General features: G+C 45.4%; 2 protein-coding genes across 4 annotated transcripts in view; one reads left to right on the forward strand and one right to left on the reverse strand.

Moving 5' to 3' along the window:
• NDUFB9 (NADH:ubiquinone oxidoreductase subunit B9) overlaps positions 1 to 2945 on the reverse strand; it is a 10294-nt gene extending 7349 nt beyond the window's left edge. Inside the window, exons 1-2 of the mRNA XM_069959828.1 lie at positions 2823 to 2945; positions 1014 to 1206 (exon numbers count right to left, since the gene is read on the reverse strand). Of these exons, the coding sequence (XP_069815929.1) occupies positions 1014 to 1206; positions 2823 to 2908 (279 nt within the window). The 5' untranslated portion in view covers positions 2909 to 2945. The remainder of the gene's footprint in view (positions 1 to 1013; positions 1207 to 2822) is intronic.
• Positions 2946 to 3038: 93 nt separating this feature from the next.
• Positions 3039 to 13335, forward strand: TATDN1 (TatD DNase domain containing 1). 3 transcript variants are annotated; one of them, XM_069959826.1, is made up of 12 exons: positions 3039 to 3134; positions 4923 to 4988; positions 5617 to 5666; positions 6301 to 6364; positions 6834 to 6977; positions 7892 to 7934; positions 8027 to 8112; positions 9749 to 9789; positions 10567 to 10643; positions 11358 to 11428; positions 12280 to 12406; positions 13173 to 13335. In XM_069959826.1, exons 2-12 carry the CDS (start codon positions 4949 to 4951, stop codon positions 13273 to 13275), a joined length of 846 nt encoding a protein of 281 aa, XP_069815927.1. In that variant the 5' UTR covers positions 3039 to 3134; positions 4923 to 4948; the 3' UTR covers positions 13276 to 13335. The 3 variants fall into 3 exon arrangements, with proteins under 3 accessions (XP_069815927.1, XP_069815926.1, XP_069815928.1); XM_069959825.1 differs by lacking the exon at positions 3039 to 3134 and adding an exon at positions 3184 to 3354; XM_069959827.1 differs by lacking the exon at positions 3039 to 3134 and adding an exon at positions 4614 to 4631.
• Positions 13336 to 15703: the final 2368 nt, after the last annotated feature.

Here is a 15703-nt window from a genome sequence, read left to right on the forward strand (position 1 = left end):
TGGCTGCAGCAGGCTGTGTGTATGTGTGCTATGGCTGCAGCAGGCTGTGTGTATGTGTGCTATGGCTGCAGCAGGCTGTGTGTATGTGTGCTATGGCTGCAGCAAGCTGTGTGTGTGTGTGTGCACACTATGGCCGCAGCAGGCTGTGTATGTGTGCTATGGCCGCAGCAGGCTGTGTGTGTGTGGTGTGTGCTATGGCTGCAGCAAGCTGTGTGTGTGTGTGCTATGGCTGCAGCAGGGTGTGTGTGTGAGTGTGTGTGTGTGTGTGTGTGTGTGTGTGTGTGTGTGTGTGTGTGTGTGTGTGTGCGCGCGTGCGCGCTATGGCTGCAGCAGGGTGTGTGTGCGCGTGCTATGGCTGCAGCAAGCTGCGTGTGTGTGTGTGTGTGTGTGTGTGTGTGCTATAGCTGCAGCAGGCTGTGTGGGTGTGTGTATGCTATGGCTGCAGCAGGCTGTGTGTGTGCATGCCCCCACAGTGACCTTCTATATCACTATGTGTGACCCCTCTCTATATCACTATGTGTGACCCCCTGTTTATCACTAAGGCTGACCTCTATATTACAGGTATCTGGCATTGTTAGCAGTGTTTCTGTGTGTATGGTGAATATTTAGTTAGAAACATAGAAGACTGTCAGCAGGAAAAGACCACCTGCTCCATCTAGTCTAGTTTTGAGTTGTTCAGGACATGGAGGCTGGAGACTGGCTGCATTCACTGCACACACACAGGAGAAGCTTCCTTTGTATGTTTCAGAAGTCGCCCCAGGATCATGTAGGACATTAGGGAGAAGCTGCTGAGCCAGTGTGATGAATACCTCCCCTGGTATCTGACCGGCCATTTATCAAGGAGTCAGTGTCGGGAGTCGGAGTCGGTCCTGATAAAATTCAGGAGTTGGAGTTGCGGCTTACCGACTCCACAGCCCTGGTGACATCCTGTATTATCCCCCAGAGCTGCACTCACTATTCTGCTGGTGGGGTCACTGTGTATATACACTATTCTGCTGGTGGATTGCACTGACCTTGTAGCAGTCGTATCTCTCATAGGACGTTCCTCCCGGGGAGTCTGGGAAAATGTACGGCAGGTGGTGTTGGCGCCGGTAGAATTCCTCCTCGCCGGCCTTCAGCATTAATGTGGCTTTCACCAAGTCCTTCTCATTCTTTTTCTCCTCGAAGCGCACCCTCAGCAGGCAGGCCTCATAGCGGAACTGGTCTCTGTAGAGGAAGATTTACACATAGGAATAACCTGCAGTAACAGGGCCTCCATGTCTGCCACATATTATTGATAAAGAACATCTGCTACAACAATGGCGGACGTGCAGGTCACAGACATCCTTGTGCCTGGGTAAATAAGCTGTGGCCCCCAGTAGTTAGTGGGAGTCCCTTGTGTGAGGGATCAATGCAATGTATATGTGCTGCATTACTCCATCAGATCAGCGCTGTAGGCAGGCTGTATCAATAGCCAAATCATGGCTGCCACAGAGGCCATAGGCCGTATCCATGTTATATATATATATATACATACATACACACCGTATTTTTCGGACTATAAGGCGCACCTTCAGTTTTTAGCCTGCTAATCCATCTAGGTTCATATATAAGGCGCACCGCATTATAGTGTATAAGTTTGTACAAACAAAAAACTTAAGTCACCTGCTAATCACAGTACTTACTGAGGCTCCTTACTATGTCACAGTACTGAGGCTCCTAACTATGGTGGCCGTAATGCACCATGCAGGATAGGCAGAATTCTGCCAGCGAGTCCCGTTGGCAGAATTCTGCATGGAGCATTGTGGCCACCATAGTTAGGAGCCTCAGTACAGTACAGTATTGCTCTATAACCTCCGGCCACTAGGTGGCGCTATTGAATATAAGTCTATGCCTGAGCCTGTATCCGGGCTGCGGACAGTGGGACAGGCCAGCAGAGCCATGGGCCGGGAGTCCAGGTGAGGGAGCGCTGCGCTGTGCTGTGTGGCGGGGAGATGTGAGCTCAGCAGCCTATCTGCGCCATGAAGGCCGGAGCTGTCCCGGTCCATATATAAGGCGCATTGGACTATAAGGCGCAATTACAATTTCTTAGAAAATCATAGTATTTAAGTGCGCCTTATAGTCCGAAAAATACGGTGTGTATATATATATATATATATATATATATATATATATATATATAATAAACAGCGCCACCCATGTCCTCAGACTGTAGTTGGTATTACATCTTGGCTCTATTCACTTCAATAGAACTGAGCTGCAATATCACACTCAACCTGAGAACATGGGTGGCGCTGTTTTTCAAAGAACGCAGCTATGTTTTTCTAATCGTGGACAACCCCTTTAAGTAAACAACCGCACACCTCATAATAAATTCAAGCAAAACTACATCTCCCATCATGCCCAGGTAGCTGAAGGACACTGTAAAGCTTTGCACCTGCAGGGGGCGCTCTATGTTACACTGATGATTATTATTATTATAGTGTATCTGTGCTGACAGGATCTCTGCTTGCTGGGAGTGAATGGAACCTTCAGCATGACAGAGGGGAGAGCAGCAGAGACTTCTCACTACATATATATATTGTGCTGTGTAGATTACTGCAAACTAAAAAAGAAATCGCATCTATGTAACCTGCTGTGTGTGAACAGCAACAAATAACTGCAGAAAATTCAATGAGGAGAAAGTGCTGGGGCTGGGGTGCGAGTGAGTGCCCCCTCCTCCTCCTCCTGCCCGGCTGTCATTGAGTGTCCTCTCCCGGCAGGACAGGCAGCTGAGGCAGGGCGCGGAGTCCTCACGTGCAGGTCTGCACACTTCCCTACAGGCACACGCGTCTTTTTATTACCTGAAGACGCACCAGGACTCCAGGTGCCGCATAGCCCTCTTGTACAGCCGCAGCACCTTCTGCTGGTGGCTCAGCAGCGCCGCCATCTTGCCACCCCCCCTCCTCCAACCTAGGGCTGGAGGCTGAAACCTATTCTCTCCACCTATTGGTCACTTGCTAGCCACGTGATCTAACTGACGCGCAATACGTTTCATCCTCTTGAGGATGCGCGCCGGCCATATTGTCGGAGACCAAATCCTGTATCGGCCAAGGTGAATGAGGACAAAGCGACTGAGTGGAATCCACAAACTTTTAAAAATATTAAATTATTTGGTACATAGTCTCCTTTTTGTGTTTTTTGTCATTGTATGGACTGATAGATTTGATATTTTGGCTATGTGGGGTGTACAGAGGGTTTGGGTGTAGCAAGATGGAGGAGTGAAACATCGAAAGGGTGTAGCAAGATGATTGATGTGTCGCGGTGCATGCTGGGAAGGAAAGAGAGAGAGGCACAGCCACGCTGGATTCAATATGTCACGATTCAGATTCATTGGTGAGGATCATTGTCCCTTATCCCAATTCTTATATGTTGCCTCTCTCCGATTCCATTATAATAGACTGTGACACTCCTGTAGTTGATGAAACTACAACTCCCAGAATGCCCAGACAGTGGGTTCCTGGGAGTTGTAGTTTCATCCATAATGGTAAATGAATGAATGATGGAAGGACCTACCATTGTCATTTTAAGGTCCTCTCCATTCTGTGTCACATGACCTGCAGAATATAGACTGCTGCATGAGAGTGGTGGATATATATACAAGAAGCTTAAAGGGGTATTCCAGCTTGAAACATTGGTGACCTATTTGGACCAGGGTCTCCATGACCCAGGGGTCTCACATTTAAAGGGGCTGTTTAGCCCTACAAGGACATGACTGCATTTAACCTCTTGTCCTCGGTTTGGGTTTTGCAGCTCAGTTCAATTGGAGTGAATGGAGCTGAATTGTAATACTGCACACAGCCTGAGGACAGCGGTGGCGCTGTTGTTATCTAACTTTAGATAACCCCTTTAATAAAGAGGCTATCCGGTATCTAAAGCGGTGACTGGTCCTCTTACAGTGATACTGACACACACACACACACACACACACACACACACACACACACACACACACACACACACACACACACACACACACACACACACACACACACACACACCCTTACTGTATGTGCAGTGGGCAGTGTCATCTAGGTAGGGCTTCACAGCAGTACCGCCTAGGCCAGTGATGGCTAACCTTGACACTCCAGCTGTTGCAAAACTACAACTCCCATCATGCCTGGGCAGCTAAAGCCATATCTTTGGTTGTTCAGGCATACTGGGAATTGTAGTTTCGCAACAGCTGGAGTGTCAAGGTTAGCCATCACTGGCCTAGGCCCATGAAGTCTCGCCTAGATGACACTGCCCACAGATGAAATTAAGCTTGTGTATGATGCAGAGAAGAGTGAGGGGGTGAAAATATCATTTTAAGGCAGGGGTAGGGAACCTTGGCTCTCCAGCTGTTACAAAACTACAACTCCCATCATGCCTGGACAGCCAAAGCTTTAGCTTTGGCTGTCCAGGCATGATGAGAGTTGTAGTTTTGCACCAGCTGTAGAGCCAAGGTTCCCTACCCCTGCTTTAAGACTTTGGTGCACAATCTGACCCTCCAGCTGTTGCAAAACTACAACTCCCATCATGTCTGGACAAATCATCAAAAGGTGTCCACTCATGATGAGTGTTGTAGTTCTGCAATAGCTGAAGGGCCACAGGTTGTGCACCCCTACTGTAAGGTATGGAACACACACACATATTTGGATGTATTTTATGTTTTTCCTCATCATGGTGTACACTATGGGGGGAAATTTATCAAACATGGAGTGAAGTGAAACTGGCTCAGTTGCCCCTAGCAACCAATCAGATTCCACCTCTCATTTTCCAAAGAGTCTGTGAGAAATGAAAGGTGGAATCTGATTGGTTGCTAGGGGCAACTGAGCCAGTCTCACTTTACACCATGTCTGATAAATCTCCTCCTATATCTGCATTTCTCTCTATAATATTTCCCTCCCTGTATTTGTTCTTAGATATAGGAATAAATCTGACTGATCCGATGTTCAGAGGAGTCTATAGAGGCACCAAGAAACATCAAGGTGAGTTCCCGCATACAGTGCACATAAATAATGCTGCCATACTGTACACTACCACTAGGGGTCCCTGCTGAGTTCCCTTATGAGGCCAGTCAGTAGTCATTATACCCACCGCACTGATAAATCCCTGATATTGGGTCTTCATAGATCAGTGACCATATAATAGTGTCTATAGAGCGCTGCCTGCTGTACTAATACCCATACTAGTGTGCCCCCATAATACCTCCCCCCATATGCCCTCTGCCTCCCCTGGTGTGAAGGATATTATACCAGGACAGGATGGTCTCACTTAATTGTGGACATCATTTATATTCAGGATGCTTAAAGGGGTTATGCAGGCTTAGATGGCCGCTTTCTTACAGAAACAGCGCCACCCCTGTCCTCAGTTTGGGGGAGGGTTTGCAGATTATTCCATTAAAGTGAATGGAGCTGAGTTGTAATACCACATACAACCTGAGGGCAGGGGTGGTGCTGTTTTTGCAAGAAAGTAGCTGTGCTTTTTTTCCCCCCTAATCCTGAATAACCCCCTTGAGAAATCGGCCATTGAGTCCCGGGTGTCGCCTCCTGCTATACACAACGCCCTGCCAGCTGAAGGATCGCACAGCAGTTATGTCTTATGTTCCCTTCACAGATGACTTTGCAGATATTATTGAACGTGCAGTGAAGACCGGTGTGGAGAAGGTAAGAAGTGTGCTCCATCCCCCCCGCACTCCCGCATGATGGTTACAGTAAAGTCACTAATCTAGGTTTATAACAGGATAGGCTTATGCTGTAGAAGTTAAAGGGGTACTCCGGGGGAGGGGGCTATTTTGAGATCTGGCCGGGGAGGAGGTGACTGAGGGAAACGACGTCGCTGGTGTCCGGCCGCTTCCTGGTGTTTTACGCGGGCTCCAGACATGACGTCTCAAGTCCGCTCAGCCAGTCAGTGACAGAGGCGGGATCTGAGCGGAACGGATCTGAAACGGATCCCGCCTTTGTCACTAACTGGCTGAGCGGACTTGAGACTTCACGTCTGGAGCCCGCGTCAGACACCGGGAAGCGGCCGGGGACTGGAGCGCCGCAATACGGGACCCGCCACTGGAACCGGGGAGGTGAGTGGATGTTGTTTTCCTCAGACACCTCCTCCCCGGCCAGATCCCAAAATAGCCCCCCGCCGGAGTTCCCCTTTAATCATTGGAAACCCCCTTTAAATTATTTTTCCCTATTTTTTGGAGATTGTGTGTCCCTTTAAGAAGCTATTTTTTATTGACTAGGTAAAACACATTCAGCCAGCTGTCATTCACAACTAACCTTAGTATGTTTTTCTTCTCTTCAGTTTATGATCACAGGAGGAAACCTACACGAGAGTAAAGAGGCGATAGACATGGCCCGGACCAATGGTACCAAGTCACTGTGTGCATACATTAAATTACTTACCCTGTATTATACTCCAGAGCTGCACTCACTATTCTGCTGGTGGGGTCACTATGTACATACATTACATTACTGATCCTGAGTTACATCCTGTATTATACTCCAGAGCTGCACTCACTATTCTGCTGGTGGGGTCACTCGGTACATACATTACATTACTGATCCTGAGTTATATCCTGTATTATACTCCAGAGCTGCACTCACTATTCTGCTGGTGGGGTCACTGTGTACACATTACATGACTGATCCTGTACTGATCCTGAGTTACATCCTGTATTATACTCCAGAGCTGCACTCACTATTCTGCTGGTGGGGTCTCTGTGTACATACATTACTGATCCTGAGTTACATCCTGTATTATACTCCAAAGCTGCACTCACTATTCTGCTGGTGGGGTCTCTGTGTACATATATTTACCTTCTAACACCATGACAGATCGTTTCTTCAGCACGGTCGGCTGCCATCCCACAAGGTGCGGAGAGTTTGAGGCTGGAGATCCTGAGCAGTACATGTCTGACCTACAGAAGCTGATAGAAGACAATAAAGGGAGGGTTGTAGCGGTCGGAGAGTGCGGTCTGGGTAAGTGTCACACAGATCTCAGCTTCTTTATACATAAATTGTATCTACTGAAATTTAAAGGGGTTATTTAGAAAAACATGGCCGCATTCTTCCACAAACAGCACCTCTCCTGTCTCCTGTAAATGGAGCTGGATTGTAATACTGCACACAACCTGAGGACGGGGTGGCGCTATTTTGCTAATCTTGGATAACAACTTTAAAGGGGCTGTTTTATTTGGTCAACTCCTAGCTAGACTAAAGCTGCCCCTGGTGATCAGATGACCCTTAGTAATATAGACAGTCCTAGTACCAATGCTACTTTATGCAAAGTGTTTAAGAGTCACTGTCGTATTTTTTTTTTTTTTTTTTTTTGCAGAACTCAATAGTCCAGGTGATTTTAAGAAACTTTGTAATTGGGTTTATTAGCCAAATCTGCCATTATCTGCATTCAAAAAGACTTTCCCCAGGAAATCTCGACTCTTTTACATCAGTCGCGCCCTGTGTAACCTACAGTACGAAGAGGGGAGAGGGGAGATTAGTCGGCAGCAGAGAGCAGAGAACAAAGGATTACACAGTGGGAGCTATGTGAAAGTCGGTATTCAGAGGTCAGAGAGGTCAGTGCTGACTGTCAGAGGAGATAGCCCAGTGATGTAGCTGTAAATTAACTCTTTGTTGTCTTGTTTTGGTGCCTCATCTCCTTCCACCCCTCCCCTCTCCATAGAAAACAATGAAGACAGGGGTGAGAGCTTCAAACTACTTTTTCAGGATAGTTCATTTTTCGGCTAATAAACCCAATTACAAAGTTTCTTAAAATCGCCTGGACTACTGATTTCTGCTAAATAAATTTAAACAACAGGTACACTTTAAAGAACACATTCAGCTCTGCTACATCTCAGCCCTATTGTTATACTATACCATTGTGTTTCTCCTTACAGACTTTGATAGACTGGAGTTTTGCCCAAAGGAAACACAACTCAAGTGAGAGCTATCCTTTAATTTGTGTAATTTCCTTTAAGTCTTGACTTTCATCCTCCTCATCCTCATTCCTCTCGTTGTGTTTTGGGATGAAGGTATTTTGAGAAGCAGTTTGCCCTGGCAGAGAGGAGTAAGCTGCCCATGTTCCTGCACTGTAGGAATGCTCACAAGGAGTTCCTAGGTACGTTGTAATGTCCGGGGGGTCCTGTAGTGTATGTGATGTCCCCGGTGTCCTTGCTGTGTGTATGTGCATATATAGCTATGACACCGGATGTTGCTGCCTTCCATGAAGAAACTACATCATATAAATCAGAAGGGGATAGGAGGTCATCAGGGTCAGGCTTTAGTCTTAAAGGGATACTCCAGCAAAATGTTTTTTTTTTTTTTTCTGTTAAATCAACAGGTTTCAGAAAGTTATTTAGATTTGTAATTTACTTCTATTTTGTCTATTTTACTTCTTCTGTCTTCCAGCACTTATCAGCTGCTGTATGTCCTGCAGGAAGTGGTGTATTCTTTTCAGTCTGACACAGTGTTCTCTGCTGCCACCTCTGTCCATGTCAGGAACTGTCCTGAGCAGGAGAGGTTTTCTATGAGGATTTGCTGCTGCTCTGGACAGTTCCTGACATGGACAGAGGTCAGACTGGAAAGAATACACCACTTCCTGCAGGACATGCAGCAGCTAATAAATACTGGAAGACTGGAGATCTTTAAATAGAAGTGAATTACAAATCTGTTTATCTTTCTATAACCAGTTGATTTGAAAGAAAAACTTTTTGCCGTAGTATCGCTTTAAGATAATTTAAATGCTTTTAGGTTTAGGGATTTGTGCAGATTAAAGGGGCAAATAAAAAATTTTCTATATGTATTTTTTTTTAAATTTTTTTAATTTTTGTGGCAGTAGTAAAAGGCTGTGGCTATGTCGGGAACTGCAGGACTAATAAAGCTGAGTAACATATCACTTGTGCTGCTGCATGCAGATGCTAAGTCATTAGAATAGACATTACACTAGGGAAAGCTGTCTGTGTCACTAGTGCTACAGCCGAGGCTCCACTACACTTCCCCAGTGTAATTTCTATTCTAATGGTAACATGTATTATATAGAAATCAGGGGAGGCAGCAGCACTACTGACACAGACAGCTTCCCCCAGTGTAATGTCTATTCTAATGGTAACATGTATTATATAGACATCAGGGGAGGCTGCAGCACTAGTGACACAGACAGCTTCCCCCAGTGTAATGTCTATTCTAATGGTAACATGTATTATATAGAAATCAGGGGAGGCTGCAGCACTAGTGACACAGACAGCTTCCCCCAGTGTAATGTCTATTCTAATGGTAACATGTATTATATAGACATCAGGGAGGCTGCAGCACTAGTGACACAGACAGCTTCCCCCAGTGTAATGTCTATTCTAATGGTGATATGTATTATATAGAAATCAGGGGAGGCTGCAGCACTAGTGACACAGACAGCTCCCCCAGTGTAATGTCTATTCTAATGGTAACATCTATTATATAGAAATCAGGGGAGGCTGCAGCACTAGTGACACAGACAGCTTCCCCAGTGTAATGTCTATTCTAATAGTAACATGTATTATAAAGACATCAGGGGAGGCTCAGTATCTGCGTGCAGGAGCACTAGTGATATGTAACTGTACCAGCTGTGGTCTGCTGAATGGTTATCTGGCATGGTTTCCTTCTCCATGGGGTCACAATGATATGGCTTTACCAGTCCTTGCTCCTCATGGTGGCAAACAACCCTCAGCTCTCGTCTGTGTAGTAAATTACTGTATGTTTTTCCCTTTTGACCAATTTAGATATAATGCAGAGGAATCGGGAGCGCTGTGTAGGAGGAGTGGTGAGTATGTCATGTGACTCGGGGTTCACTATGAAATCACACAATAATTACTTACTGTGTGCATAGAAGCCTCTGAGAATCTCCAACAATCAGATTTGGTGGGTGCTACGTTATATGAAACTGGTGTCAGAAAGTTATATAGATTTGTAACTTACTTCTATTTAAAAATCTACAGTCTTACAGTACTTATCAGCTGCTGTATGTCCTGCAGGAAGTGGTGTGTTTTTTCCAGTCTGAGACAGTGCTTTCTGCTGCCACCTCTGTCCATGTCAGGAACTGTCCAGAGCAGGAGAGGTTTTCTATGGAGATTTGCTACTGCTCTGGACAAATAGCGACATGGACAGAGGTGGCAGCAGAGAGCACTGTGTCACACTGGAAAGAATACACCACTTCCTGCAGGACATACAGCAGCTGATAAGTAGTGGAATACTGTATATTTTTAAATAGGAATAAATTACAAATCTGAATTACTTTCTGACACCAGTTGATTTGAAAGAAAAAAAAATCACCAGAGTTCCCCTTTAAGCATATATGTTATGGAGGGTTAGTCCATAGTGATGGGAGCTGCTAGGATAGCACACGTGCTGTATGTGTATAGTATAGTAGTATAGTATTGTGTATAGTATAGTAGTATGGTATAGTAGTATGTGTATAGTTTGGCATGGTATTATATGTATAGTACTATGTGTATAGTATGGTATTGTGTGTATAGTGTGGTATAGTATTATGTGTATAGTATAGTCATATGAACCTGTAATCTTGCGTCTTCTCCTTTAGGTTCATTCATTTGATGGCACCAAAGAAGATGCGGCAGCAATAATCGGATTAGATCTGTATATTGGCATTAATGGCTGGTAAGAAGGAACTTGTTATTAAAAGGGATTGTCCAGTTGTCATATACTCTAACTCCAAATTCTGAGTTATTAAAGAGGGGGTCCTTTGTTACAAGGAGTGACTCTCGCTCTGGATGACCTGTGTTACGCAGACAACCCACTGATATGAATGGACACTGTGTAATGCTTTAGTTGCCCTGTGGTGGCGCTGCAGGGTAATACACTTTCTGCCACACATCCCCTCAGATTACAGTCAATCACTAGGGGTCCCAGCAGAGAGAACCTTTGTGATCAGCTTATTGTCACGGAATCCCTTTAACAAGTAGGGAACCCCTTTAGAAGGATTAAAGGGATTTTTTGGTTCCTGTTGATGGGTAGCCTGAGGACTGAGCCTTAGGCTGTATCCATGTTTCCAGGACTCCTTAGGGCTGCATCCAACTTCTCCAGCCTCTGGTAATGAAATGTTCGGTTTGGACAGACTAGAGTGTACACAAGGTCCGCTCATCTCTGGCCATCAGGCCTTTTCTTCTACAGACGTTCATCAGCCAGATAGGAAGACACATTTTCCTCCTTGGTGTCTGGAATAGTCCTCACGGCCATGGTGGACGCTTTGGACCTTCAGAACAAAGGGATCCTGTGTCATCCTGATTTTCCTGTGTGTCGTATACAGATGTGTATAGGGAAGGACGGAGCCATCATTCTACCTCATTCCTGTTTTTACATCTTCTCTATTAGTTCATTAAAAACGGAGACCAACCTGGAAGTGCTAAAGACGATCCCCAGCGAGAGGCTGATGATAGAGACAGGTAGGATCCGAGACTATGACCGGGATGGGATGTGTGGGGGTCCGACGTAATAGGGCACCACAGGCCACAACAGCCCATAGGAGATAGGGGCGTTCTGCTGCCTCCTGTTACACAGAGCACCGGCAGCAGATCACTGCTACGTCCTCAGTTGTTGAAAGACATTAAAAGTCAACCATCAGCCGACATCTATTACACAAAGCGATTATCAGTCGTAATGGCCAATAATCGCTTTGTAATAGGGCCTTAAAGTGTACCTGTCGTTTAAATTTTTTTTGCAGAAATCAATAGTACAGGCGATTTTAAGAAACTTTGTAATTGGGATTATTAGCCAAAAAATGCATTTTCATCATGAAAAAGTAGTTCGAAGCTCTCCCCCCCTGTCTTCATGGTTCTCTATGGAGAGGGGAGGGGTGGAGGGAGATGAGGCACCAAAACAGGACAACAAAGAGTTAATTTACAGCTACATCACCAGGCTGTCTCCTCTGAAGTCAGCACTGACCTCTGAATACGGCTTTCACACAGGTCCCGCTGTGTAATCCTTTGTTCTCTGCTGGCGACTAATCTCCCTTTTCCCCCCTCCCCTCTCCATAGATTACACAGGGCCCGACTGATGTAAAAGAGTCCAGATTTCCTGATAACGAGCAGTGGATGAGAGAGAGGAGGGTGGGGGGGGACCTGGGGAAAGTCTTTTTGAATGCAGATAATGGCAGATTTGCCTACTAAACCCAATTACAACGTTTCTTAAAATTGCCTGGACTATTGATTTCTGCAAAAAAAAAAAAATACAACAGTGATCCTTTGTGTGAGTGTAAACTGAACAGATATCCTTACACATCCTGTACTTACTACAGATGCCCCATGGTGCGGAGTGAAGAATACTCATGCCGGCTCAAAGTACGTAAAAACCACATTCCCGACTAAAAAGAAGTGGGAATCCGGACATTGCCTGAAGGACAGGAACGAGCCCTGCCACATTGTGTGAGTGTCCAGCACTGTATGTTCTAGTGGCCTGTCCTGCGCATAGTAGCATAATAGTATTGCCCAGAAGCCCTTTCAAATCAACAGGTGTCAGAAAGTTATATAGATCTGTAAATTACCTTTTTTTCCAGTCTCCAGTACTTATCATCTGCTGTACATCCTGCAGGAAGTGGTGTGGTCTTTCTAGTCTGACACAGTGCTCTTTGCTGCCACCTCTGCCCTTGTCAGGAACTGTCCAGAGTAGTACTACTACTACTCTGGACAGTTCCTGACATGGGCAGACGTGGCAGCAAAGAGCACTGTGTCAGACTGGAAAGAATACACCATTTCCTGCAGGACATACAGCAGCTGATAAGTACTTTAGGACTTAAGATTTGAAATAGAAGTAATTTACAAATCTGTATAACTTTCTGATCTTTTTTACACTGGAGTACCCCTTTAAGCCTCAATATCTGGTTGGAGACTATTGTCAGAATTAATATGACCTCCATGCATCACTGCTTGACTCTCTAAGGTTGTATATAGAAGTGGTGCACAACCTGCAGCCCTCCAGCACTACAAGTCCCATCATAGCTGGATAGACAAAGGGTGCCCAGGCATGATGGGAATTGTAGTTTTGCAACTGCTGGAGGGCCGAAGGTTGTGCACCCTGTTCTATGATGATACAATTGGGTCACCGAAACCTACTGACACTGATGCCTCTGCTTGTAGTATAGTAAAGAATATACCTATATACCTATAGGTGACTGTCTCTATTATATTGCAGGCAAGTACTGGAGATAATGGCTGCTGTAAGAGAAGAGGAGCCCGAGGAGCTGGCCAAGACGCTGTACAACAACACAACCAAAGTCTTCTTCCCAGATGCCTAGAGCTGGTCATGAATGATATGTAAAATAGGAAATTATAGTAATAAATAAGTAACTAAGTAACAGAGGATTCCTGTGAAGTCATCAGCATGATAGGCTATATAAATCCGGAGCCATAGGATGGCTGCCACCTTAGTTACCTTAGTGCCTATTGTGTATGGTGGCGCAGGATCCATCATGTCATCATCATATGTTTTGTTTAGGGCATTGAAGTATATGGAGGTTAATTGTAATACCGCGCACAACCTGAGGACAAGGATGGCGCTGTATTTGCAGGAAACTCACTGTGCTTTTTTAAATTTTCAATAACCCCTTAAAGGTGGTGCCAGAGAGTTATATTTTACTTCTATTGAAAATTCTCAAGGCTTCCAGTACTTATCAGCTGCTGTATGTCCCACAGTGGTGTATTCTTTCTAGTCTGACACAGCGCTCTCTGCTGCCACCTCTGTCCATGTCAGGAACTGTCCAGAGCAGGAGAGATTTTCTGTGGGGATTTGCTGCTGCTCTGGACAGTTCCTGACATGGACAGAGGTGGCAGCAGAGAGCACTGTGTCAGACTGGAAAGTTGGGACCCCCATCCATCTTATATTTATAGGCTACCAATCTTATAAGCCTAGATAACCCTAATATCCATTGCCTCTTACTGGGGTTGTATTAGACCCCTCATTACTCCTCTGTATACAGCCTGGTATCTCTTCTGTATAAGGTAAGCATTTGCTTAAAGGGGCTATCCAGCACTACAAAAATATGGCCACTTTTCCCCCTACTGTTGTCTCCAGTTCAGGTGCAGTTTGCAATTAAGCTCCATTTACTTCAATGGAACTGAGTTTCAGAACCCCACCCAAACTGGAGACAACAGTAGGGGGAAAGTGGCCATGTTTTTGTAGCACTGGATAACCCCTTTAAGATGGTCCTTCCTTCTAGATTCACACTTGTTCCCCTCCAGCTCTGCTGAAACTAATGGCCATAGGGGCTCAGTGGAGATGTAAGGGTACATTCACACAGGGCAGATTGGTTTAAAAAATTTTTTTGTCAAATGAAGCTCATATCCTCTTATTTGAACGGTGCAGATTCTGCCTGAATGAAGACTTTCTGTAACCCGTCCATCCAGTGTGATGTCACCCAGATATTCTTTCCTCGGCTTATGCTGCGATGACGTTTGTCTCCATTTATGTTACCTGAAAGCAGAAGGTGAACGCGCACATTACAGGTACTAAAGACACGCTGTTAGGTTACATGTCTGACAAGGGCGGAGGATCCGACACTTTCCAGTTCTAAGAGGTAACCAGCAGGATAATGAAGAGCACTCACTGAGGCCTCAAGGTGAATGTCTACTTTTAAAGGGGTTGTTCACAAAAAAAAACTTTTCTTTCAAATCAACTGGTGCCAGAGATATGTAATTTACTACTATTTAAAAAAAAATCCCCAGTCTTCCAGTACTTATCAGCTGCTGTATGTCCTGCAGGAAGTGGTATATTCGTTCCAGTCTGACACAGTGCTCTCTGCTGCCACCTTTGTCCATGTCAAGAACTGCCCAGAGCAGCAGCAAATCCCCATAGAAAACCTCTCCTGCTCTCCGGACTGAAAAGAATATACTACTTCAAAAGTTATAACTGTATATAGACGTACAATGCCATATCCTGTACACATCTGAAAAACCATATTGATAGAATGCACATTGCCAATACAGGATCTCAGCTAAACCGGTTCAGTCTCCAATGCTGCAGGGATTATTCATACAGTTTGGCTTCACCTGCCCCTAACGTGATGCAATGATTGGTTCTTCTCTGTAGGCGATGTGAAGTCCCTGTATTATTGACGCCCATCTGCCGTCCTGTGCAGCAGCCGTGCATACAGACTACAAACATATGGTTATTAGCGGTCGTCGTGCACTTTTCCATCCAAGTGACATGTTGTAGAATCGGAACCTGCACAGCATCTGCGTGCAATACACCTTAAGGCATAGGAGCTGTATACACAAAACGGCAGTACACATACCATATATACACTTTAGGTGGTGTCTTGTTCTGATCATGCCCCTTGACGTCACTATGCCCAGGGGCATGACATTCATTGAGGTGCCAATGCAGGACAAACAGCACAATGGCCAATACACCCAGCTCTTCACAACTACTGCCGCCACATGGTTTTGACAGAAAATGGCTGCTCAGCATAGACAGCACTCTGACTACCCGGAGCCGCCATTTCCTGCTGGAATGGCATATTGGTGGAAGTTGTGAAGAGGAATTGGTGGAGGGGAACAGGTAAATTCACAATATTTATGCCTTTTTTAACATAGAGAGGTTGTGATTTTAAAGGGAATCTGTCAGCTCCTGGGCCCTACCTGAGGTGCTGACAGTGTGCTGTAGCTGGCAGCCCCCAGTAAGCATGGTGCCTTTGTGGTAATTTTCTGTGCAGCGGAGTATGTACA

This window comes from Dendropsophus ebraccatus, chromosome 2 (genome assembly GCF_027789765.1).
Source record: "Dendropsophus ebraccatus isolate aDenEbr1 chromosome 2, aDenEbr1.pat, whole genome shotgun sequence".
Lineage (NCBI taxonomy): Eukaryota > Metazoa > Chordata > Amphibia > Anura > Hylidae > Dendropsophus > Dendropsophus ebraccatus.

Excerpts from the sequence above, each read along its gene's own strand:
- TATDN1 (XM_069959825.1), top strand. The coding sequence starts at position 3,273 with ATGTGTCGCGGTGCATGCTGGGAAGGAAAGAGAGAGAGGCACAGCCAC. Across the intron at positions 3,355-4,922 it reads GTCACGATTCAGATTCATTG|ATATAGGAATAAATCTGACT; the intron begins GTGAGGATCATT and ends ATTTGTTCTTAG. Across the intron at positions 12,407-13,172 it reads AACGAGCCCTGCCACATTGT|GCAAGTACTGGAGATAATGG; the intron begins GTGAGTGTCCAG and ends ATTATATTGCAG.